The sequence below is a fragment of the Coturnix japonica genome, chromosome 5 (assembly GCF_001577835.2).
Source record: "Coturnix japonica isolate 7356 chromosome 5, Coturnix japonica 2.1, whole genome shotgun sequence".
NCBI lineage: Eukaryota > Metazoa > Chordata > Aves > Galliformes > Phasianidae > Coturnix > Coturnix japonica.
The window spans coordinates 7,986,328-8,010,799 of NC_029520.1; the positions used below are offsets into that span (position 1 = coordinate 7,986,328).

The following is a 24,472-nucleotide window of genomic DNA, read 5'->3' on the forward strand; positions in this document are numbered from 1 at the left end:
CTCAGTGGTTCCCAGCAGACTGAAGGTTTCCATATGGGTGAGTTTTTCCTGTAAATAACCTTTTGTGTATTTACAGCTACCATCTTTCCATTATTGTCACCATATACCCAGCCATCCATCTTGGTGGAGGCAGAGTGAGAAACAGAGAGGTCCTCAATGATGGACAAGCACTGTTTTTATCGCTTGTTAGCAATAGCAGAAATGTTGGGTCATTATCAATGATCTTTTGGTCACCAGGCTGAAACAGAAAACCACATTGGCTGATATGAATGAAATTAACTGTTTCAGGGTACATGATGCCATGACTTTAAGGAAAAAGATATGGAAGTCATTGTCTATTATCTGTTGTATATGAGCAGTTGCATCGTGCTTTAAGAATGCTTAAAATAAATCTGTAAATACAAAGGCTAGAAAGGGAAAGGAATAAAGAGAGTTGCTACCTTCTATATGGGTATGCATCCTCTCCAGATGTTTTAACTGGATGTGGTGCCTGCTAAACAAAAACTTGTATTCTGCAATACAAGAATGTGAATCATTACCAGTTCAAGCTACAGAGAAAGTGTATATTCTTAGTAACAAGGTTAATTAGCTTCATGTTCAACATAACAAGAGCAATTTGTCCATTAAGGGAATACCAGCATTCAAGAATAGTTTTCTAGAGGATACTTCCTTGTAAGCAGTGGCTGTTGCCTGCTTTCACTCAGAAAAAGGTTGGGGCAGTCCTGTGACCAGTATTGTGGTCATTGCATGACTGTATGATAGACTCTCTGGGATGAACTCAAGTGCTTCTAAAATAATCTTTCAGAAACATAACCAAAGAGAATCATAGAATGGCTTGGGTGGGAGCGGATCTCGAGGATCAGATAGACTTGTAACTTCTGGAAAACACGTAAATGTTGTAATTCTTTTCCAAGATCATCTTGCAATCATAGTTATGGAAAATGAACAAGATGAAGTAAAAAAGGCAGAGTTTTGCCCAAGTTTAAAAAAAAAAAAAAAAAAGTAGGGACAGGAAAATGAAGATTCTGCCATTGAGCTCAGTTTGTCTTGGTCAGTTTGATGTTTTCTTTGTTTCATTCCCTTATTGACAGATGAGGTCAGAAATGTGACTTCATTTGAAACTAGAAAGCAACAAATACTTGTATTGAGCAAATATTCTGAAGTTACTGATACAGAGAATTAAACAATAAGGAAAAAGGTCTGTTGGAGTCTTATTCAGGTTTCAGACATTCTGAGTAGCTAGTTCTTATTATGGTCTGTATATAATAGGCACTTCTTGAAGAAAGCACATCTTCTAAGAGAACATCACTTTAATGAAAGATAGTCACTGCCAGTAAATGCTGTGAGGCAGAACATGCTAATACAGGAATGGACTAGAACAGATTCCTGAACTTTGTGTCATCAGAAGCAAGACTAGAGGCAGAAAATGGAGGATTCTTTTTTCTGAAATTAGAAGAGGGTTTGTAAAGCTGAAGTCATACCAGGGCATAGGACTCATCAGGATTCTCTAATGTCTCTGGAGTTTAATGCTCTTATAGCCGAACTCCAAGTGGGATCTTCTTGCAGGAAACTCCTCATCTGTGCTGGGCTAGAGGGCAGCCCTCTTGCCTGTCTAAACCTACTGCTCACCTGCACCTGTAAGGTCTTTTTCAGCATGCTTCCTTTGTTTTAAGAGAGGCATCGCTGCTTTCTCTCATTAACCAATGATAAGCCTGAGCACAAAAAAATAAATAAATAAAAATCACAACAAATGGGGCAGGAATGTGCCTATAGTTCCTATAATAGCAAGGGTTCCTATTTCTGCAGTCTAGGGTCCCTGGTCCTAAATGTGCTGGACTTTATGGTGTGATGGGGGTCATCCTCTGCTTGTGGGTAACAGGGATAGGACAAGAGGGAATGGCCTTATATTGCACTGAGGGAGATTTAGGCTGGATATGAAGAAAAGTGAATTCTGAGAAGGACTGATGCACTGGAACGGGCTGCCCAGGGAGGTGGTGGAGTCACCATCCCAGGTGGTGTTCAAGAAAGGGTGGATGTGGCACTGAGGGACGTGGTCTAGAGTGGTCTCAGGTGTGAACTGATGTTAGGTCTGGATGATCTTAGTGGTACTCCCTACCTTAATGATTCTATGAGCCTATGACTCTGTGAATAGCTGTTATCCTGTGATTGTTTCCAGCTCTCATTTCTATCCTCACTTCTGAGTTTCGCTTCTGTAGGTTGTGCAACTTCTAAGGACTCTAACGAGAGCCCTCTTTCTGTAGTACCAATTGTGGCAATTAACAAGCTACTCAAGGAGTCTGTCTCTCCCAGGCATGGGTACTTGACCTTGTTAACATGTAGGTGACTGTCTGGAGTAGTGTATTCAGCTAGAAGAAGGAGCTCAGACGCAACTGTGTGGGGAACCCTAGTATAGAAACCTTACAGGACTTTTTTCCCTTGTAAGGAGAGGAGAAACAAATTCAGGAGAGTATTTTACATTGAGGAGGAACTACTCTGAATCAGATTAGGAATGCAAAGAGTAGAGAAAAGTTCATGAAAGTGCAAGAAGGCATTGCTAAACGTCAACTTTGCAAAAGAAATTAAAGTAATTAGTAAAAGCTTCTTCAGCCATGTATATTAAAAATATGAGAAGAAGTGAGGCCTCTGGGGAAAGGGTAGGAAGAAGTTAGTTTGAGTCATGTCTTCAGATCAAAATACACAGAATGGAATCCTGGAATCATTTGAGCTGGAAAGGCCCCTCTGGTCCAACTCCCCTGCACTGAATAGTCACCTACAGTAGGTCAGGTGCTCAGAGCCCCATCCTGGCCAACCTTGAACTTCTCCAGGGACGGGGTACCCATCACCTCTCTGTGCAAATGTTGCCATGCCATGAATAAACTTGGTAATATGTGTCTAGGGAAGGGTTAGTACAGTAGGAGGTTGTTGAAGGTCTGTGTAAGCAAGTAAGGAACCTATAGACTGGGCAACAAGTAGATGCGTCTGTTCAGAATGAAAGCAGAAAATGAGTTTTGCATCTGGAAATTAATTTAACAAAACCAACTTCAGCTGTTTGTGTCACATCTTGGCATTACTGGTGCCAGTACAGTCTAATATCATCAGTGATCTGAGTGATGGATGGATGCACCTTCCTCAGATCCACTGCTGTTACCAAACCAGAGGGAACAATCAGTACGTTGGTTAACTTAGCTATACAGCCTTAGAATCATCTACGTTGGAAAAGACTTCTGAGGTAATCAAATCCAGCCACTGATCTAACCTACCAACTCCCATGAAGCCATAAACTGCATAGTATTTGAAGACTGAATTATGGCTCTGCAGCTGAGAAATCAGACACACCACTCTGAAAGCAAGGAAAGCATGAAGAGGTGCTCATGGATGCAGGTGAGCAGTGTGTTTCTGTGCCTGAGAGGGCTGCCATAAGGATCAACACAGGTAATTTGCCTGCAAGAAAACTCCAGCGGGGGCTTGGTTCCATATGGGGTAGGAGGCAAGTGATTGCAGGATCCCTGCCTCCTGTGTTGCAAAGCTGGAAGAGAGCCCAAGACTTGCAGGAAGGACAAAAGGATGGTGTTCTGTGTGTAGGCAGTAGAACTACTGTGGGTGTTTTAATCCTTGCTTATGTTGTGGTTCCTAATTGGTGTTGCACAAGTCGCGTATTAAAAAATGTTCAAGCTTGGCTGCCTTTTGCAGGATCTTTCTTTTTGTGGATGCACAATAGTGTTTGCAATCAGTGTGCTGAACTCAAACTGCTATAAAAATGCTGAGTGGTGTGGAAAAATAAATCCCAAATTATAACAGTGGGAAGACAAAATGGTATTGACGCAGGCATTGGATCACTGTGTGTTTTAGTTCCTCTGTAACAATATATATAGTGATTTTAGATTCTGATGGGTTGGGACCTTAAACCTTAGGGGCATATGTGAAGCTGGGGCATGCCAAGGATTTGTTTCTTAGGAACTGCAGGTTAAAGGAGATCCACAGCATAGGGATATGTGGTGATTGTCACATAGATTATTACTGGCCCTCATTAAAAAGAATGTGAGCTTGCAGTTACAAATGATGCAATGAGTAGAGTTTTAGCTGAGAGTTTCACAGTGCTTAGACAGAACCTCACTTTGTGCTTCACTGTAACAGCATGGCTGAGTTCTCAGCATCTTTTTAAATTATTATTGCTCACCCATAAAATACAGCTGAGAGTGAAAGCGAAGTTTGCTACCACCCAAATGGTGGGATTTCATGGGTGCCTTTTCTCTTTTGAAAAAGATATTAAAATTGTTTTCACAAGTAAAAAAACAATAAAAAAATATATAATAGCTTACTACTTATACCAGACTTAAGGAATGGACTGAATCATAGAATAACAGAATCATTAAGGTTGGAAAATGCCTTTAAGATCATCTGGTCCAAACCATCTACCTACCACTGATGTTTTCCCACTAGACCACATCCCTCAGTGCCACAACTCCATGGTTCTTAAACATGTCCAGGGACAGTGACTTCAACAGCTCCCTGAGCAGCCTGTGTCACTACATCACCACCCTTTCAATGCAGAAATTCTTCCTAAGCTCATACAGACTTGGTTTGAACAGCCTGGATCCTGTACCTCTTGGTTTCCCAAGCAGAAAAGCAGCACCCATGCAGGTCAAAGGCTTCTCACAGCCCTTCAGGCTCTTTTGCTGTGTGCTGGTTAGACTGCACATGGCTGTGCACATTCAGAGCCGGCCTTGAGCACAGACAGCCAAACCCGCGGGGAGGAGAAAGAAGCTGCAGGGCTCGTCAGGGCACTCAGGGCAGCTCAGACATTCCAGGGATGATATTTTCCTGGAAACAAAGTACTTCATTGCTGTGCACCTTAGTGCTTCATTCTTTCTGGATCTAGGGCCATTCTGTGCTGTGACAGTTTATCTGCAATGGGTTAAATGAAAATAGATGGATATACACTGTATATATACTGGATAAAAATGTTGTTGTAATAGCTATTGGTCCAGCAGTCATGTACTGAATTTCTGGAGATCTGGACAACTTTGTCAAGTGCTTATGCAAGGAGATGTCACAGACAGAGCTCTGTGCATCTGGACAAGCTCCGAGATGCGTACCATATAGATTTTGTGGGTGTGTGGGCTGTTGTTGCAGAACACTGTGGTGCATATTCACTTTAACAGATTTCTCAATAGCTTCTCTGGATAAACATGCCTGCTGTGGCTTTCACTATCTGGACTTTTCCATGCAGCTCTGGAATGAGTTTGGTGACCTGGATAACACAGCCAAAGTTATTTTGCTTTCAGATAGGGAAAGGATGTGCTTGAGACATTCTATGCTTGTTAACTCTAGTATCTTCTTGGTTCTGTGTTCTCCATCTCCTCATAGACCAGAAACAAAACCTCCATTTTCATCTGTTCCTTTTCAGGTAGCTGCTAGGTTTGCAAGTGAATAAGGGCAAGTTGTGTGAATAAATGTAGAATAACTTGAATGTTTGTGTTTTTTTGGAAGTGCTTAAAAAACCCCAAACAACCCACACTTGCAACAACTATTGCATATTTTACTACCACTACAAGTGTGGATCAGGCCTTATGTATGTTGTACTACTCCACACACACACCACTCTGGAATGTGAACACAATGTGACACTTTTACTTAGACCAAGATAAAGAGTTACAAAATGCCATGTGGCAGAACAGTGTAATTTTTTTCCTCTCATTCTTTTATCGCTGCCTTTTAATGAATATCAATAGTCCCATTTCTCTTTCAGCTAGGGTGGTTCAAGCATTGCTACACATCGGAATATTTAAATTGATGTTTTGGGCTTGAGTGATTAATTTGCAAGGTGTTATGTGATTTGAAGCATTAGAATTGCATCATTTACAGCTCTTTGTCAGCCAGAATGGCTGCCTGCTCCATGCAGGGCTGAGGGTAAGGCAGATATCTCTACTGTGTGTGATTTTTGCTGTCTCTGTCTGATGGTTCTTGTGCTACTACTACAGAAAATAAAGGAAGACAAAAACTAGACCTCACATCTGGCACTGTTTGCAGTCTGAAAATTGCACAGAGCATACTAAGAAAGGTAACTGGAAGAAGCAAAACTTCATGATCCCTTTTAGCTCATACAGCCTGTAAACTCCTTTCCAGTTTCTTAAGCAGAAAATCTCTGAAGCTATTCAATATACACTAAATGAAATCTTTGTCCCTTTGAACAACCCTTGCCTAGGCTTCCTGCATGCTGTCTGTCTGGGAGAGAGAATACACAAGCGAAAGTGGACCTTGCCTTGCTCAAGAACACAAGTTGGGTGCATTCATCACAGCAATTATATTATCAAACAGAAATGTGTTTATAGTTTTGTTTTGTTTTTTACTTTGAACCTGTAGACTGTAACTATTTCTTCCTGTGCAGACTAAACTGTGTGTCAGGTGAGAGAGAGAGAAGGTGTGAAGAATCACTTTGAGGAGCAGCCTGTCTTAGTAATAATGGGGGAGGTTAGGACAACTATTATATTAATGGAGGTGTCTCAGTTAAGCATGTTAATGACATTTTTAACTCATTCTTCACCAGTAAGTGCTCTAGCCGTGCTGCCCAAGCTGCAGAAAGCAAAGCCTAGGATCCAGAGAATGAAGAACCTGCCAGTAGAGAAGACCACAGATGAGACCACCTAAGGTATTTGAAGGTGCACAAGTCCATGGGGCCTGATGAGATGTGTCTGTGAATCCTGAGGGAACTGGTGGATCTAAGCCACTATCTATCCTATTTGATACCTTGTGGAATAATCCTCATGTTTAAATATGGAAAAAAGTAAGATGTGGGGAACTACAGGTCTGTCAGTCTCACCTTTGTGCCCAGCAGATCAAGGAACATAGAGCAGATCATCCTGGAAACTGTGCTAAGGCACATGGTGAATAGAGAGGTGATTGGTGAGTGCCAGCACGGCTTCACTAAAGGCAAATTATGCCTGAAAAGTTTTGTGGCCTTCTATGGCAGGGTTACAGCATTGGTGGATAAGGGAAGAGCAACTGATGTCATCTACCTGGACTTGTGCAAAGCATTTAACACTGTCCAGCACACCATCATTGCCTCTGAGCTGGAGAGAAATGGGTTTGGGTGATAGATCACACAATGGATAAGGAACTGGTCACTCGAAGGCTTGTGGACGACAACAGCTCAATGTTTAAAGTCTTTCCCAATCCAAACCATTCTATGATTTATAGTTTCAAATTCAATGAATTAATAAATGCAAACAAAAAGTTTGGTGTAAAGTGGAAAGCTCGTAATTCAGGACTTAATTTATTATTGCCTTGTAAAAGTATAAGATGAAAATTTGATGAGGAAGACTATGCCATACCTGCATATTGATTCTACCTTCCTCAAAAGCACCCATGGATGGTAATTTCAGATTAAAAAATCCCAGGCTTGGAAGATGGCAGTATTTCATATACTGTGGGCTTAGTTTTTTCTGGGTCAGGCATAACAATGATGTGACTCTATAGGAAAGAATTGGAGAGATCTCACGGAGAGATTGCAGACCTTGGAGCATTTTGCTGTTTTCACTGTGTTAGTATAGTCATAAGCTCCATGTTTCATTAGCAGGAACTACAATTGAATGAGATATGCTAGCAAACGTATTTATGTGCAACTTTTGGCTCACCGCACAGGTTCCCTTATAGTGTTTTTTTTTATTTTGATTCTGTTTGACATTATGGAGATCTGTTGTATGATAAATGTAGGATTAATTACATACTGAAGCATTACAGGGTGCTAACAGTGTTTCAGTTTTCTAAAATTATCACAGAATAGTACCTGTAGAACAGCCAACACACTTCCTCAGATTTCTGTTCTGGCTAAGATCCACGTTCAATCAAATATGGAAACTGGCTAACAGCTTACCTTATCCATTTCCCCCCGCTCTGTGAAGAAGGTCACTTAATATATTGTTCTTTCACTATAATGCCATTCTAAATTATCTTCTTAAATCTTTCAGTGTATGAATGTTTGTATTCAGTGAAGTAGCCTACAGATCTCTTGAGTAATCAGACCTTCCAGTGGCAACTCAGAAAGGACAAGAAGAAACAGAGCATTTATTCATGGGTGTGTCAGAGTCTGGCGTGAACATGGAAGAGGAGGGTGTGTCTGTGCGAAGGGAGTCAACCAGCCCTAGAAGCACAGGGTGTGGTTGGGGCTGAGACTGTATAACGGGCAGGCTGGCATGGCTCTTCTGTCTGAGCACAGTGCGGCAAGGCTGAGATGAGTGAATCTCAGTGCTGAATGCACATCCAGAAGTGCAGATGGCTCCACAGACAGGCTCCACAGAAAAGGAAAGGAAACCTGTTTCAGCCTTTCTACAGCTTTTCACTTGGGAAGAGATCAGAACCCACAATGGCCGTGGCCCAAATAAGGAGCAGTGGCTGGTGATTGACAGGAATGTTTACGATGTCAGCAATTTTTCCAAATGGCACCCTGGAGGCAGCCGGGTTATTGGCCACTATGCTGGACAAGATGCAACGGTAAGATCTAGGGATGGAGAGGAGGAGTGTTGTTCCAGTGCAGGGACAGGAGGACATGGTTGGATCCCAGTGGAGAACACCACGCTCAGTCAGATAAGGCTGGGCTGGATGGGGCTCTCTGTAGCATGATCTGGTGGGTGGCACCCAGCTCACTGCAGGGGTTGGAGCTCAATTATCTTTGAGGTTCCTTCCAACTCAAGCCATTCTGTGATTCTAAGATAGGGTAGTGGGTGTATCTGTGCTGCCTGTAAAAGTACCTTTCAGGTTACCCTCAAGATCAGCGTTACCTGCTGCATAAGGTTCATTACATTAAAATGTAAATGCTGCAAATGAATACTGCCTGTTTTGCCACTGGGCATAATGGGGCAGGCTGTCTTCCAAGTACCTGCAAAGCATTTCTTTTTGCAGCAGAATGAAAGAGGTTGGGAAGTGGTACACTCAGTGCATACTACTGTTTTAATGTCTGAGCGCTTTCAGATATGATAGAAGCCAGGATAATCAAAGATAGAGCAAGGCGGTGAATAAGGAGGGGGTAATGTTCAGAGATAAAGAAGAATTAATTCTGGGGTAAGAGCAAGAAATGGAAGTAAGCAAGGGTCCTGTTTTGAACAAGTGAGTGATGAGAAAGAAGGTCTTGAACAAAAATTCTGTTCCTAAGGAGGGGGAAGAAGAGTAAAATAGAAGAAAAACAACTGAGAAATCAATAGAATGACATTTGGCTGCAGGAGATGAGGGAACTTTTTACAAATAGTCCACCTGAAAGTAGATCTTCTACAGACACCTGCAAAAACCTTTGATTTAGAGGATCTCCCTGAGTTCTTGATTGTTGAAAAAGAGAATAATTTTCAAGCAGATTTCATAGATTGTTTGTTAAAAGTTGGTATTGAATTTCTGAATTCTCAGAAGCAAGACTAGGATTAGGACATAAACATGTGGTGAGGGGACTCAAATTTAATTCTTGTCATGACAGATATTTTGGCTTCAGAGAAGTAGACTGTCCTTTCTGTTCCTCAATCTGCAATTTATAAAGTAGGATTACGTGTCCTAACTCACGGATCTAAACAGATCAGAGCAGTAATTTTTCACAAACCATTCCTTTCACTGTCCAAAGTTGAGGCAGAAAAAGAACTAGTGTTCTCAAGTGAAGGAAAAAGCCCTTCTGGCAAGAATTATCTTTTTCTATATGTATTACTTTGCAAATATAGATGATACTCTGCAGAATGTTAGACTCCTGTCTAGTATTGGGAGTTAGGTCCATTGCAGATGATAGTCCTTTAAGGTAATCTCTCATAGGGTGGTAAGGTAAGGTAAGAGCAGAGAGAACACAGACTCATAAAAGAAAGATTTCCCCGGACCACAGGTCTGGGCAGAATTTCTCATTATTCCCTGCGACAAAGGGCCATGAGATGTCTGCAGAAATCTCATCTGTTTAAAACATCACTTTTTTCTGACTTGCTTAAGTGCTCAGAGATGGGCCTTTTCTGAAGTCAGGCTCAAGAGGAATGACAAAGTGCACAAGGAAAGTCCTCTTCTTATCTGGAAGTGTGCAGATTGTTTTGTGTCATGACTAAAAGATTGTCTCAGTTTATTGCAGTGAGAAAATCTGCATGGATGTGACTAGTCAGACACTGAGGGTTTTGTAATATTGACTCTTTCTGGAAGGTAAAGGAGTACGTTCAGCATCTTCACCTTCCTTCTGGGAAATCCACTGAGGAGATAAGCTGAAGAAGAGCTGTAATTTATCTGGGACTTCCTGTTTCCTTTGTTCCATAGTTTATATTTCCCTTTGAAACTGGTACTACGAATGGTTCTTGAACAAATATGTTTGTGTCACTTGTGTTACTCAGTTGCCCAAAATGTAAGTTAATCTGAATACAGGCAACTGTAAGAGAAAGCTACATAGCCCTGTATATTTCCGTTGATACTACTGTGACAAAGGCAGGGTAAGTATGGCAAAGAGACATCTCAATGATGTGTTTTCCTACTCCTGGGTCCCATCCACAGGGCAGGGCTGCTGGCTGAAGCCTTCTGAGGAAGGACTGTGTTGAAAGAAACAGATGAAAGAGAATGTTTCCCTCTGCAAATAGTTTTTCATCAAACACTTTCATACTCATTACCAGCCTCACCCAGATACTTATATGACATCTAGTTTCTTGAAACTTCTCCAGCTTCCTTGGGCCTAGCTCCAGCAGATGGCAAAGCAGTACAGGAACAACTGTAGGAACAGAGCTCTGAAGATCTAATATATCATATTTATTCCACAAAATGGAAGAAGTCGAGACTTGGCATCTGGTATTTAGAAGGATATCTTTCTTATCCCATTTGTCTGTGTTTTGATTTGTAGGATGCCTTTGTAGCATTTCACAGTGACAAGGCTTTGGTGAAGAAATACTTGAAGTCTCTGCTGATTGGGGAACTGGCACCAGATCAGCCCAGCTTTGAGTCTAACAAAAAGGTGAGTGTCCTAGAAACTAAATGTGGAATGACTTGGGGTCCTGCATGGGAGAAGAAGAAATACAAAAGGGGTAGATATAATTTCCAGAGCAATGTAATTGATATTGTGCCCTATGCTGGGTGGGTGGATGGGGAGGCAGTTGCCATAATCATGCATGGAAACAAGTAACACGGTGCCAAAAAAGCTCGTAGATCCATGCCTGGGTGTGAGGAATAGGCTCCAGAGTACCAGTATCTGATCAGTTCTTCCCATGGTGACATCTTACTGACAAAGCCTGTCAGCAACTTGTTTTGAGTGTCAAAGCAAACCTGAGATGTGTTGATCTTGTGCTCACTCTTGTGAAGAAACCCCACTGATAAAGTATCTCCACTGACTTATAATTTTAGAGTCATAAAATCGTCTGAGTTGGAAGTGACCCTTAAAGGCCATCTGGTCCAACATCCCCTGCAATGAACAGGGACACCTACAGCTAGATCAAGGTGCTTAGAGCCCCATCTAGCATGAACTTGAATGTCTACATGGCCACTTCCATGGCCACTCCAGGATTCATGGATCTGCTGAATTGGACTTTCAAAGTAGCTAGCACATTAATACTTCTTTTACCCACAGAAATCACTTTTAGAAGACTTCCGTGAGCTGCGCTGCACAGTTGAGAAGATGGGACTTCTGAATCCAGATTCCACCTTTTTCTTCCTGATTTTCTTTCACCTCCTGGTACTGGATGCTGCATCCTGGCTGACAGTCTGGTACTTTGGGATATCATTAGTACCCTTCCTTGTTGGCATGGCATTCTTCACCATTGCTCAGGTAAACTGCTGACAGCAGTTCAGTGGCATGGACATTTTTGTTTCATCCCACTGGAGAGGATCAATGAAACATTCATTTTCCAGTCACTGATTTGCTATATCCTCTTAGATCTAATAAGCTTGCTGAAGACAACAAGCAGTTTTCATTGCTTCCAGGGAGCCTGGGTTTGCTGACAACACATTCACTCTGACTGGTGTGGTGTTGTGAGGTTAAGTAGGCAGATTTATAAGATGGGATGGGCTGATCTAATCACTCACCCCAGATGGAATAGGGAATATCTCATTCTCAGTTCCATTTCTGGTTCCAAGTTGTGTTTACTGTCTGATGGCTCTGATGTTTGGCCTGTCATTCACCAACCCCGCTCAATAATTCAGAACAGTTTTCTGCTGTGAAGTGCAATGAAGCTCTGGATTTGGAAATTATTACACTTTCTAGATGGTTACTTGGAAATTATATATGTTTTCAATGGGAACTAGTGACTGTATGCTCTAACAGTCAAACTAATTTTAATGATGTTTTGCTGTAGAACAAAATCAATATCTGTCATTGAGCAACTTTAATGGGAGTCATCTGAATGGAAGTTCTCAGCACTGAGCAGATAGGATTACATGTAGTCCTTCTTCCCCAGATCAGAGGGAGATGATATCATGCTATGATACTACGAAGACTCCCAGGTGTAAATTAGTACAACACTGCTATGATTCTGAATCCCTGGTGATTCTTTTGTCTTCTAGATCCAGATGGGCTGGTTCCAACACGATCTGGGGCACTGCTCTGTCTTTAGGAAGCCTAAATGGAACCATCTGCTGCAGATCATTGTGATAAATACCCTGAAGGTAATTGCCTTACTGCAAGAATATTCTCTGGGCCTAATCTGGACTAAACAATAAATGGGAGTGACTCTACATTCAGTCAGCATTACCTATGAGGAAAATATCGTGCAATTATCAATGATAGGTTGACAAATAACAGTCTCTGATAGAATTCTAATTTGAATCCTTGATATTTGGCTTTTCCTGCAGGGATTACCTGCCAGCTGGTGGAATCATCTGCACAATCAGCACCACGCCAAACCCAACTGCTTTCGCAAGGACCCTGATCTCAATATGCACCCTCTCCTGTTCAGCTTGGGAAAGACACTCTCTGTAGAGGTGGGTATGGAGCTGCAGAGCCTTTGGCATAAAAGACAGAACTGAGGTATGATAACCTGAACTATGCCTTTTTGCCTAAACTCATAATAATAACTTGGAAAATGGAGAAATGGTTTAAAACTAAAAGAGGATAAATTTAGATTGGATATAATGAAGAAATTCTATTTCAGTAATGGTAGTGAGACTTTGGAACAGGTTGCCCAGAGAGGTGGTGGATGCCCTATCCCTGGAGACCTCCAGTGGTCAGGCTGGACAGGTATTTACCTATAGGTGTTGCTGTTCCTTGCAGGAGAGTTGGGCTAGACAGCCTTTCCAAATCAGATAGTTCTATGATTCTATAATTTCCAAAGTGTTAGATGCTTTGACAGCCTCACAGTCAGACTGTTCTGACTCTCACACTCCCAGTAGCAGATCCTTGCTGGATGCATTAGCACCAGGGTTCAAGTTCTAAGTAGCTTACTTAAGTACCAGCCTGTGACCTGGTTATCATGGTGCTTAGGCAGCAAACTCTTAAAATCACTAGTAAAATTCTCTGTGTTGCTAGAAGAGCAGGGTAAGTACCTCAAAGGCCATCCAAATAATGAGTCAGTTTACTTGGTTAGCGTTAGATAATTTTAGTGGTATTGTAGATACTGAGTCAGACATTCCCTCTGGGTCCTTTTGGTAGTAGGACCTGCTTGGCACCTAAATCCTTTAGCACCAGTGTATCTGCTATGCACAAAAGCACAAATATACAGATTAATTTTTAATCTCCTTAAAAAAAAAAAATCATAAAAATAAATCCATGAACACAGCTCCCCCTTTTTCCCCATGATTTCAGATATCAGAGTAGGTCAGATCTCCTGCCTTTTCTTTCCTTAGCAATTCTGTTACTCATGGAATGAAGAAATGACCTCTTGCTTAGATAAGCATTCCCTTTAAATAATGCGTCACTCTCCATTAGAGGGTCATAAGCAATGAAATCTTTACAGTGCATGTGGAAACTTCCAGCTCTGCTGTCTCAGGAAGACTCCGGGCAAGACAGCTTATACAAAGTATTTATTAATAGAAAACTGTTAGCTGCAACATGAAAGAACTTAGTCAGTGATCTTCTGAAAGATCTCTTATAGCATTAACTTAAGCATGCATTATCTAGAGTGAGGTGTCTGTCCCTGTGCTACATTAGCTCGGATGGAAGTGGAAGTGTAGGAAAATAGTTCTCATCTCTTCCAGCTTTTAGTGGAAATGAGTCTGGGACACTGTGGATGGGCAAAATGCATTTTAGTGGTTTCATTTTGTTGGATGTCTTCAGCCCATATCCCATCTGATACAGAAATTTAGGCGTAGTTTTCTCAGCAAACACATCCTGCACTCAACACCCCCTGTTTCCTGACTCAGTTTTCATACAAATAACTTCTTCCCTAAGCACAGATGGTTTGAATGCTCTGCAGTGAATGTCTGAACATGACTACACTGCATCTCATTGCTATCACTGGAATCTTCCCCTGCAAAAATCAAATGCCTTTTGAGTTTTTTTGTTATTTTTGTGTAATTTTGTATCTTATTATGAGTTTTGGAACTCTACCTAAAAATTGCTGTGTTCTGGCCTTGGCACATATTGATATCTGGATATGGAGGCTCAAATGAGATGTTTCTTTTTGCCACTTTGGACCTTCAGTGCCTGCTTTTCAAAAGAAAGGTTGGATTAAAGAGATTTAATAAGTAGTTCTTGATGAGTTCATTAGATAAGAATCAGTATTTATGAAGGATCTCAGTTCTCCAATTAGGTCATTACAGTGTTCTTTCATTTTTATTATTTTTTTTTTTTTTCAGCTTGGAAAAAAGAAGAAGAAGTTCATGCCTTACAATTATCAGCATAAGTATTTCAGCTGTGAGTATCTCTGCTTTCCTATAGTGCTGTAGGTACATCACCCCAAAACTCCAACTTTATCTCCTTCCCAAAGTAGTAGGTTTAAAGATATTCCCATTGAAATCACAGCTTCAGAGATAATCACAACACTGGGGCGATTCTAAAACTAGGGACATTTCTTCATGTGAGGTGGAATTTCCCTTGACTATGCAATGGTTAGTACAACATGTGTATTATTCAGGTGTAAGGAATAGGAAAGAAATGAAGAAGGGTGCTGAAATAAAATGAACAAATTATATGGACACACAAAAGCTATTGCAAATGGAAACCAGCAGTTTCTCCTCTCACTGCAGAGGAGAATATTTCTAAAGGATTTATGTTGCAGTGAAGTTATAAACATCTGTCTGTTCTCATTCTTTCCTGCAGTATTGGCCCCACTTGCACTTGTACCCTTCTTCCAGTTTTCCATATTCTACTTTGGAATCAAGAAGAAAAAGTGGCTGGTAAGCACCAATTGCACTGTCTAGAAATCTTTTGACAATGTAACCACCTGTACTGTATATGCGGTTGGGTTGGAGTTAATTTTCCTCATAACAGCTCACAAGGTGCTGTTTAAGACTTGTGATTAAACCAGTGTTGTCAACACACTAATGTTTTAGCAAGGCTAAACATTTTAGCCACATAGCAGGTAGATAGCTAATAGAAAAGTATGGGACCTAGACAGAGTAGGATTACATATTTTTTCCTGGTGTTTAGTTAATGATTTTAAAGTTAATGCTCTGAGAATATATCAGGAATATACTCAGGAGGCAGAATGATGGCACAGAGCTTACTCTTGATAGGTTAGAGATCGTAGGAAGAACATCTTTTATGCTGAAGTGAAGAAGAGGAAATGAGGACTATCTTCAACAAAGGCATCATTATCTTCTCCTTTTTTTTTTTTTTTAAACAGGAAATGTTATTGGTGGTGTTTTACAACGTCCGAGTCTGCCTCATGTATATTCCTTTAATGGGATTTAACAATTTCATGGTGTATTACTGGATGTCCAGGTAACACACAGCATACTCAAAGTCCCCATGACTAATATCGGTAAACAACAAGTGTCAGTGGGAATAAATAAAGAAGTCATATTACTCGTACTTTACAAAATTAAAGTTTGCTCATAAATAAGTAGTGAGCCAAAAAAATCAGTGTAAGTTGGGGGTGAAGGGAGGCTGCTTAAGGACCACTGTAATGACAGATTTAGTGGCTCAAAAAATATTAGGAGGCAATTCCTCCAAAATTTAAGAGGCAAAGGAGTGGAATAGTAAATCCTGAATTTTGCAGAGATTCTCTGTAGGATAAGACAAGTCTTACAAGAGGCTGGGTAGACAGATATTAATAGGCTATAACTTTTTCAAGTCTTCTTGGGAAATGCCGCTTTCTTAGCCCCTACTCCCTGCCCAGCCCCTTTTTGTGTCAGATGTCAAAATGTATGTTTTAATGGCAAGTTTGGATGCAATCAGGTACATTAAATGTGTTTCTATGTTTATCTGATCAGGTACCTAGAGAGTACATGGTTTATTTGGGTGTCTCAGATGAACCATATTCCAATGCACATTGATTATGACCAGAACAAAGATTGGGTATCTACTCAGGTGAGAATCTCCTTTCTTCTGGAAGCCATGGGTGTGCAGTTCTAAATTATAGAGCACGGTCCTATCGTCTCATAGTATCAATCAGGCCTGTGTGTATATCAGTGAAAAACCTGTTATTCCTGAGGCAAGATCATGCCAAATTAACCTATATTCCAAGAATTTATTTCAAGCTAGACTTTGTTTAATTTTTCAGGTCAATGAAGACAATAATCTCTGACACTAAAAGTAGTTTCTTATGCTAGACAAAGGTGATTGCTTGGGTGTAATTATCTAGACTTCCAGAAAGATAAAATCTAAATCATTGTCTTTTTTCCTCCCAGCTTCATGCAACATGTAATGTGAACCAATCTTTGTTCAATGACTGGTTCACCGGGCACTTGAACTTTCAAATTGAGCACCAGTGAGTATGGCTATGGGGAGATACGGTGTGATAATAATGGGCACTTCATAGTGAGAAAGGCTGTGTTATCTCAAATAAAACTACATTCAGAAAATCTTTTGCTCTCATTCTGGGAGATGGCTGGGGAATAATTTGAGCAATGGGTACAGGGCATTTTGCAAGCCAAGCCTTACAATAACTGTACATCATTCAATTCTTCAGCCTTTTTCCCACAATGCCTCGACACAACTACTGGAAAGCAGCTCCTTTGGTGAAAGCCCTTTGTGATAAGCATGGCATTGAGTATAAAAGCAAGACTTTACTCAGAGCTTTTGTAGATATTTTGAAGTAAGTATCAATTAGCATATGTAGAAGCACTGTTTCTGTAATGAAAGCTGAATAGTGTTTCCTCAGAAATGATGTTGTAACTTTCTGTTCTTGCAGCTCACTGAAAGAGTCAGGGGAACACTGGCTTGAAGCCTATCTGCATGGATAGATGCTGGCAGCTCTTGAAGAGAACTTCTTCACAAGACAACTGCTGCAAAGTCGGCACAGACCAACAGAGTGTTTGTGGCTTCTGGCATAGGAACTTGGGAGCTGGGTGAAGTTAATTGCAGTAAGAATGATGGGTGGGGAAGTGGATTAAAGATGTATTTTTTCCATTGTTCTGAACCACGATATCTCTATTTTTTGCTGCTCTCAAACTCAGTATTCAGAGCCATGACAATCTGGGCCTTTAGATTTGGGTGTCGCAGCTCTTGAATCAGCTGGATCAATTTACTGTGTAGGTTTCCTTTTTTATGGGAAAAGTTTAAATGGCATTTCTTAGTATTTTTGGCTTAATGGCTCGGTAAAAATGGAATTAGATAAAGCAAACTGCAGGAAGTCAGGACACGCTAGGATGGGGGGGCCTTCATGGGGTATTCCAGGATTGGTAATTAAAGAACAAGATGGTCTGCAGTATGTTGTCATCTCCAGTCATCATGTGTTCTCTTACTAGTTAACTGAAGTGCTGTGACTTGTGCTGTTCATGAAATGCATAGGGGAGTAGATAACTGGATGCTCCATTTTACTTCTCTAAGAGTTAGTTTGAATATGGTCCAAAAGGTCTGTATAGTATGTATAATTTATATTTATACATATATATAAAAAATTTGTGTGCTCTCTGATTAGCTTCCTAATTTGATGTGTTATGCATCTTTGCTGATGTTAGACTACTTTTAAAACCCTTAGTTTCAGTAGGCTAACTTGAATTAGGCTTAGAAATATAGGCATTGGGGGTGGGTCCAGATCACAAAGGTATACAGGGTTCTGTTACTTTTACTGAATTTTACATGTATTATTTTCCCTCTAAATACCTTCCAGTGATTTCAAGGACACATGAGTATTGACATGAGCTGTTAGGCAACTAAGTACATTTGTGGTTCCATTACCATATCTGGAAAAACAATTAAATCATACCTAATTCCCCCCTGTGGCGCAAGTGGTAGAAGTGCCGCTCTGCTACACAGAGGCTCGAATCCCGGGGGCTGGACTCGATGATCTCTAAGGTCCCTTCCAACCCGCACGAAACTATGAAACTATGAAACTATGAATTCTGTAATTCCATGCAGTTCTCTTTGGCCTTTACAAATTTTTTTCCTTCATTTCAGCATCCCAAAGAACCAACTCTTACTGGTTTTGTACCTGTAAGATGTTTGGCTCCTCCAGGAAGGAGGGGAAGGATGTAGCCCCTCCACACTTAGGGTTCTGCAAAGCTTCTGCTAGTGGGAAGCATAATGACCACCCGTGTACAAGGCATAGTAGGTCTCTTTATGAAGAGTATATGACTCTGATTAATGTGTTTGATCTTCATTTAATTATAACATTTTCTAATATGACCTATAATAAATTTAGTTCATTTTGAGACAGTTGAGCCTAACTAGCAAAACCTGAATTGTACTGTATTCACCTAAATGTCCCAAAACTGTGAATGTAGTCTGCAGTGCCAATTATATAATTTGCCCATAAAAACAAAGACCAAGTGGAAGAAAAACGGTTCTTTTCCTCTGCCCTTCACACCCAGAATTCTATGCCCTAAGCTTTCAGTGGGCAAACCACTCAGGGGAGGAAAATGGGGAAGACCTTAAAGTGAAATGTTACTGTGGACAACCAGATAGATCTGCAGCCCACTGGTGATTAAATTACATGCACTAGAAACTTCAGACAACAGCAGTCCTCTTCCAAGTAACGAATATTATCAAACTCATCCCAAGAAAGATTTTGAACTTAAATTTCTTCCTTGCTTTTTAAAATTTTTATTTATTATTCTGTTTTAAGAACATTGGCTTTATTTATAATTCGTGCTTGTATGTGCAGGCCTAGTAACACTGTTCTGGTTATTTCCTAATAGTTGCTGATAGATGTCATTGAAAAAGGTTATGATTAAAAAGCACTGTTGTTCAAAAACTACTTAAATATACTTTGAAAATCTTTTCTAACTACTACAGTCTAAAATGGTTCTGTGTTCCCAACTCAAAGGTCAGCTATCCACAACTACATGCAGGAGTAGCAGTGGTTTTGTAAGTATTTAAGTGATAGCACTTTCTTAAGATGAATGCAGGGGGGTTTCATTACCTGCTCTATTGTTCTGGTGAAAGTGGTTTGTTTAGGTATTAAGGATTTTGGTGGGGTTTTTTTTGTTTGTTTGTTTTTTACCAGTGGAACATGAAAACTGTGGTCTTTCAATAAAGATATTGATTTTTGCTGAAATTCTCTAAAGACAAGATTGAAACACTGTAGTTCTTTTTGTTGTCTGCCTCATGAATCAATCTGGTTCTTTGTTCCATTTAGCCAACATTCTATTTGTTTGAATGTAGTAATTTATTGAGTCAATTTTTTGCAACCTCATTTAAATTAAGATGTTTTTGTCTCTTTAACTGATCTAACAGTGTGCTGATCTATGTGAATGTTGATTTATCTCTTTATCTGTTTCATAAAGGTTATTAGCATACATGAAACTGGTTTACCTTTGTCTTGTTCTAACATGGTTCACAAACTTCAAGGGTTTGGTGTAACCCTTGGTGAGAAGTTAGCAAGCCACCTTGGCTGGCATTAGAGTTCTTATGAACTCCAATGTTCCCTGAAAGCCAGCATGTATAATCAGGAATATACAGAAGAAAGAAGGAAATGGGGGAAACAGTTTGCACAGTATTGCTTTCTTTAGGAATTTATACTAAGATTCTATTAGTAGTTTTTTTATTCTTACACGAGTACACCAAAATAGTCAGCTTACTACAGGCATCTCAGAGGGTCCTTTCCATACAAGTCAGTGATGGCACAAATGGACACCCTGTTTCACAGTCAACAAGTACCAAGCTTCAGAGGGCCCTAACAGTAAGGAAGGCAGCAAGAACTGCAAAGCAAAAGAAGTGTGTCAACAGCTGTTAGAAAATTGAGTTCTACTTATATGAAAACAGAGTGTCATGCAGACTATGTGGTGTGCTTCCTATTAAACAGCAATCAGATGTCTCTATTCTCATAGGAATTCAAAGTTTAATTATATTTGAAAGAAAAATGGGAACAAAAAACCTTGTTATTGTTTAGTTTGTCTACCCAACTGTATTTTCGTTCTCAAAATTCATTTGCCTTAATCTGATCATTGCATGTACATTCAAATTCATAGTCACTCAGCCTGTTGCTAAAGAAAAAGGCTTGTTTCAAGGCACTGCCTTTCTGAATAAAGAAAATTTCAGAGAGTACAGGTACCTTAGAGACAAAACCATGGTCAAAAACCCTATGCTTCTACCAATATAGAGTAAAATTACTCCTGTGTAAGACTTGTTCACTGATTCCTTTCTTCTCGTCCCTAGTCTTGCAAAAAATTGTGGGTATTGTTCAATATTATTTCATAAATTCTTAAATAATTGGCTGGAAGACAACTTATTTATTGCTTGACATGAAAGAAATCACAAAATATAATAAATATCCATTATGGGGCATTCAGAAAGAAACAGAGGGACAATCTCTGCAATAAATCTGATGACACAGGAGAATGTATTTCAGCTTGCCACCTGAACTATCTTTTCTTGAGGTGTTGACTCTACTTGGCTCAGTAGGTGTGTTCTGCTATTATTCTAACACTCTTCAGCTGCTGAATTACACTTCTGTGCATGTAGAGATCTGCCTCAGCCTTAGCAATTTTCCTCTTATCATCCACTTAAGGGTGGATCTTATTAGTTTTTCCTGTCTGCTGTGTTGCCCAAGAAGTCTGATCCATAGTCATGTTTGTAACAAGCCTGACATACTGGCTGGACTGTGCTTTTCAGAGAAGGCTTATGTTTATTTTCTTTCTCAAATGGAGATAAAAGAGGTATTTTTTTCACTTTTTCATAATACAGTGGTTATGTCAGTACACCAACACACAGTTGCTGTGGCAGTGTAAGTGTCTAGGTTCGGTTCTTTCCCTACCAAAAGTGATTGGGTGCCACAATGACAGAAGGACATAAAACAATTAGAGAGCATCCAGGGGAGGGCTATGAAGATGGTGAAAGGTCTGGAGGGCAAGGTTTGTGAGTGGCAGGTGAGTTTGTTGCCTGGGTTTGTTCAACCCAAAGCAGAGGAGCTGAGGAGAAGCCTGATGGTGGCTGCAGCTCCTCACAGGGAGCGTAGGGCAGAGCTGAGCTCTGCTCTGTGTGACAGCGACAGGGCTTGTTTATTGCTGCCCAGTTCTTGTACCAACAAATAATGATGTGCTGGTACATGCAGTTTTAAGCCAGCACAGTATGGAGGACGTTGTGTAAGAGCAAGCTAATTATGCAAATCAGCCTGTATACTCTACAAGACTTGCCACACTCAGAAATCTGTGTGACTGTAATTTTCACTGTGACTCATAATTTATCTTTTTTTTTTATTTTGGTAAATGGTACAGCACATGACAGTTGTATGCCAGTCTGTGTGTTACTGGATCTTGATTACATGAGCATACAACCTATTATATCAATGCCGTACAGGCAGGTTAAAGCTTCAATTATCTGTATCTTTAGGGCTATCTACAAAGGCATTTGTACTGTGCACATACACATCAGTCAGAGAACTTAGGATCATATAGGACATACACAGACTGAATGTGGGGTGACATCAATTGGGAAAGAAACTAATAGCAGTTCTGCCAACTATACATCAGCTATATATGTATGTGTATGCTATATACTTATATGTATATGTATATACTATACATCAGCCATGCACTTGAATGAGTAAAGGAAAGCAGACATGTACCTATCATAAAAATGCTCATTTAATAGCTTTAAATGTCAGTTGTGGCACACAAGCTATAAGTTTGGTATTGCAGCATACGTTTGCTCATTCTATGCAATGATGTAAGTTTCCTAACCCTATGAATAAAGCTGCAAGCTGTGGGTGTGTGAAAATGAAGAGAGATTCTCAGGGTATTTTCTAATCCTTATATATTAATTCATTTCTTTTGACTGTCCTTCCCAACTTCAAAAAAACAGCAACAATAAATCTTACGTTAGAAGTTGTGAGAGTTGACAGCTAGTGAGGTAACACTTAGCCCTCCATCACTTGCGTATGGTTGTATAATGAGTGTAAATTGTGTTTCTTTCTCTTTGGAGTGCTTAATTTTCCTCCTTCCCTCCCCCCCTCCATGTCATTCCCTTTCCTCTTAGGAAAAAGGCAACTTCATTTCCCGTGGAAGTTAAGAATTACAAATTTGTTCATAAAGAAATATACTTTAAGGCCGAATTCCTTTTAAAATGTCTTGTCATGCTGTTCTGGCACAACAGAATAATACTTTTTCTTCAAGGGATGTACTAATGCTGCCTTTTCTTTTTCTTTCTCTCTTGGATGCTTCTATGAAGGTCGTGGCAGAGAGAGGAGCAGAATACATTCCCTGTTGTAGCATTTTAGAGCCATACTTCTCTTGAGAGATGTGAAGGAGGGAAAACCATGTCCCTCTCACAGTTCTTGGAGATATCTATCTGCTTCTGCTCAGCCACACTGTCACCCAACACTACGAAAGACGAGCAGGCTGTTTAGGAATCCTTGGCGGAATAAGGGCCAATCCTAAGACTGTGATTACAATTAAGGGTTTATTATGACACAAAATGCTAGGAACAAGTGTAGCATGCTGTTTTTTGCAACTTGCGACTCTTACCATACCTTACTGTTACACAGAATTTCTTGGATTCTCAGTTACAGGAACTTGTTAGTCACCCTGACCCTCTGCAGATCAAATATTTATTAACTGGAGAAATAACAGCAATCATAACCTGGAGTCTGGATGCACCTAAAAGAAGACAAGTTTCCCTCTCAGTCCTCAGAGGAAGTCTTCCTGTTCCATACCAGGTCTCAGGGAAACTTGAATTAACTGAGTTATGAATTTTTACAGGAGTGGATGAGAGGGAAAAGAGCTAATATGAAGCTGGTTTGTGTATGTGTGCATGTGTATGTATGCATATATATATATATATATATGTTTGGTCAGCTGTGGGAGCACAGGTGAGAGTAATTTAGCTGTGCTCCAGGAAGGGGTGGAGCTTGACTCCATCTCCTCTAGACCCCATTTAAGGGCTGACCACCACTAAGGCAGCTTTTCTTAGAGGTTGCTCCTTGGTGGAGATTGCCTCTGTGGTTCCCAGCAGACTGAAGGCCTCCATACGTGTGAGTTTTTCCTGTAAATAACTTTTTGGGTTTTTACAACTACCATTTTTCCATTATTGTCACCATACAAAAGATAAAGGGAGCCTGTCTTCTTTTATTTTGAACTATGCTTGATTCATTAATTTTTCACTTTCCAACCTTATACACTATAGATTAGTTTATTAGTGTATTTCTTTTCCTGTTTAGTACTAAAGATAACACGGTTGGTAAAAGCAAGACAAAATACTTCAAAGTTGTAAGCAGCATTAGAGCAAAAAGGAAAAGAAAAAAAAAGCATATGTGCAGCATCTTTAACAGCTTTTTTTAGTCTGGTGGCTTTGTAACAACATGGGCTGACCCTACTATTTGCCTCCTGGCAGGTTTAAACTTGTGTTATGATAAAGTGTACTTGGTACTTATTGTAGATCTGTGAAATAAAAATGTAGGACGAAAAGCTTTTAATTAAATTCGATTTAAGTTTCTGCTTCTTAATCCTTTGAGCTACACAGAAGGATTCAACTTTCCATTAGCTGTGATATATTACATAAGAAAGAAAGCTGGTGGATTGGAAGCATGCAGGTGCAATGATGACAACTCAGCCTCACAGGTTTTGCATTAGGTTGGAGAGTTTTATGTTGTCTAGTAGTATCTATACTTACTAAGCCTAAGCCTTGTATATGAACTTTATTTTCTGTGCGGGGATATTTGCAAGCAGGGTTGTAAAAAGGTTAGGAGTCTACAGTAATCTCATTTATAGCCTAATGCACACAGTAAAGGCCCAGGATCAGAATATTGCTAGGCGAAGCACCATGTGCTCACCAATGCCAATAAAGATCATGGCCACATAGTCATTAGTTGGGTGGAGAAATGTCAGCTGCTGCAATTCCTTGAAATAAGTAGAGCTCCAGTCCTGTTGAGCAATTGTCTTCGTTTTCTCTGCTTTTATTCCACATGGCCTTACAACCTTTCACTTAAGTAGTTTCCCCTTGAGTCCCTGAGTTGCTACTCATTCAATTAATTTTTCACTTCTGCTTCATTTTTACTTTTCTTGGCTTCTGTGA

General features: G+C 40.2%; 1 protein-coding gene across 2 annotated transcripts; it reads left to right on the plus strand.

The window, feature by feature from the left end:
- LOC107314472 (acyl-CoA (8-3)-desaturase-like) lies at positions 1-19,810 on the plus strand. 2 transcript variants are annotated; one of them, XM_015863708.2, is made up of 13 exons: positions 1-6,649; positions 7,968-8,490; positions 10,835-10,945; positions 11,555-11,752; positions 12,487-12,588; positions 12,775-12,903; positions 14,716-14,773; positions 15,179-15,255; positions 15,705-15,802; positions 16,294-16,390; positions 16,711-16,790; positions 16,992-17,117; positions 17,214-19,810. In XM_015863708.2, the coding sequence occupies exons 2-13, from the start codon at positions 8,272-8,274 to the stop codon at positions 17,263-17,265; spliced, it is 1,347 nt and encodes a 448-aa protein (XP_015719194.1). In that variant the 5' UTR covers positions 1-6,649; positions 7,968-8,271; the 3' UTR covers positions 17,266-19,810. The 2 variants fall into 2 exon arrangements, with proteins under 2 accessions (XP_015719194.1, XP_015719195.1); XM_015863709.2 differs by lacking the exon at positions 7,968-8,490 and having other exon boundaries at positions 17,214-19,809.
- Positions 19,811-24,472: the final 4,662 nt, after the last annotated feature.

Bases quoted from the DNA above. Each gene is read 5' to 3' on its own strand.
- LOC107314472 (XM_015863708.2), top strand. From the start codon at position 8,272: ATGGCTCCACAGACAGGCTCCACAGAAAAGGAAAGGAAACCTGTTTCA. The intron at 10,946-11,554 runs GTGAGTGTCCTA...TTTTACCCACAG, and splicing joins GCTTTGAGTCTAACAAAAAG to AAATCACTTTTAGAAGACTT. The intron at 11,753-12,486 runs GTAAACTGCTGA...TTTGTCTTCTAG, and splicing joins CATTCTTCACCATTGCTCAG to ATCCAGATGGGCTGGTTCCA.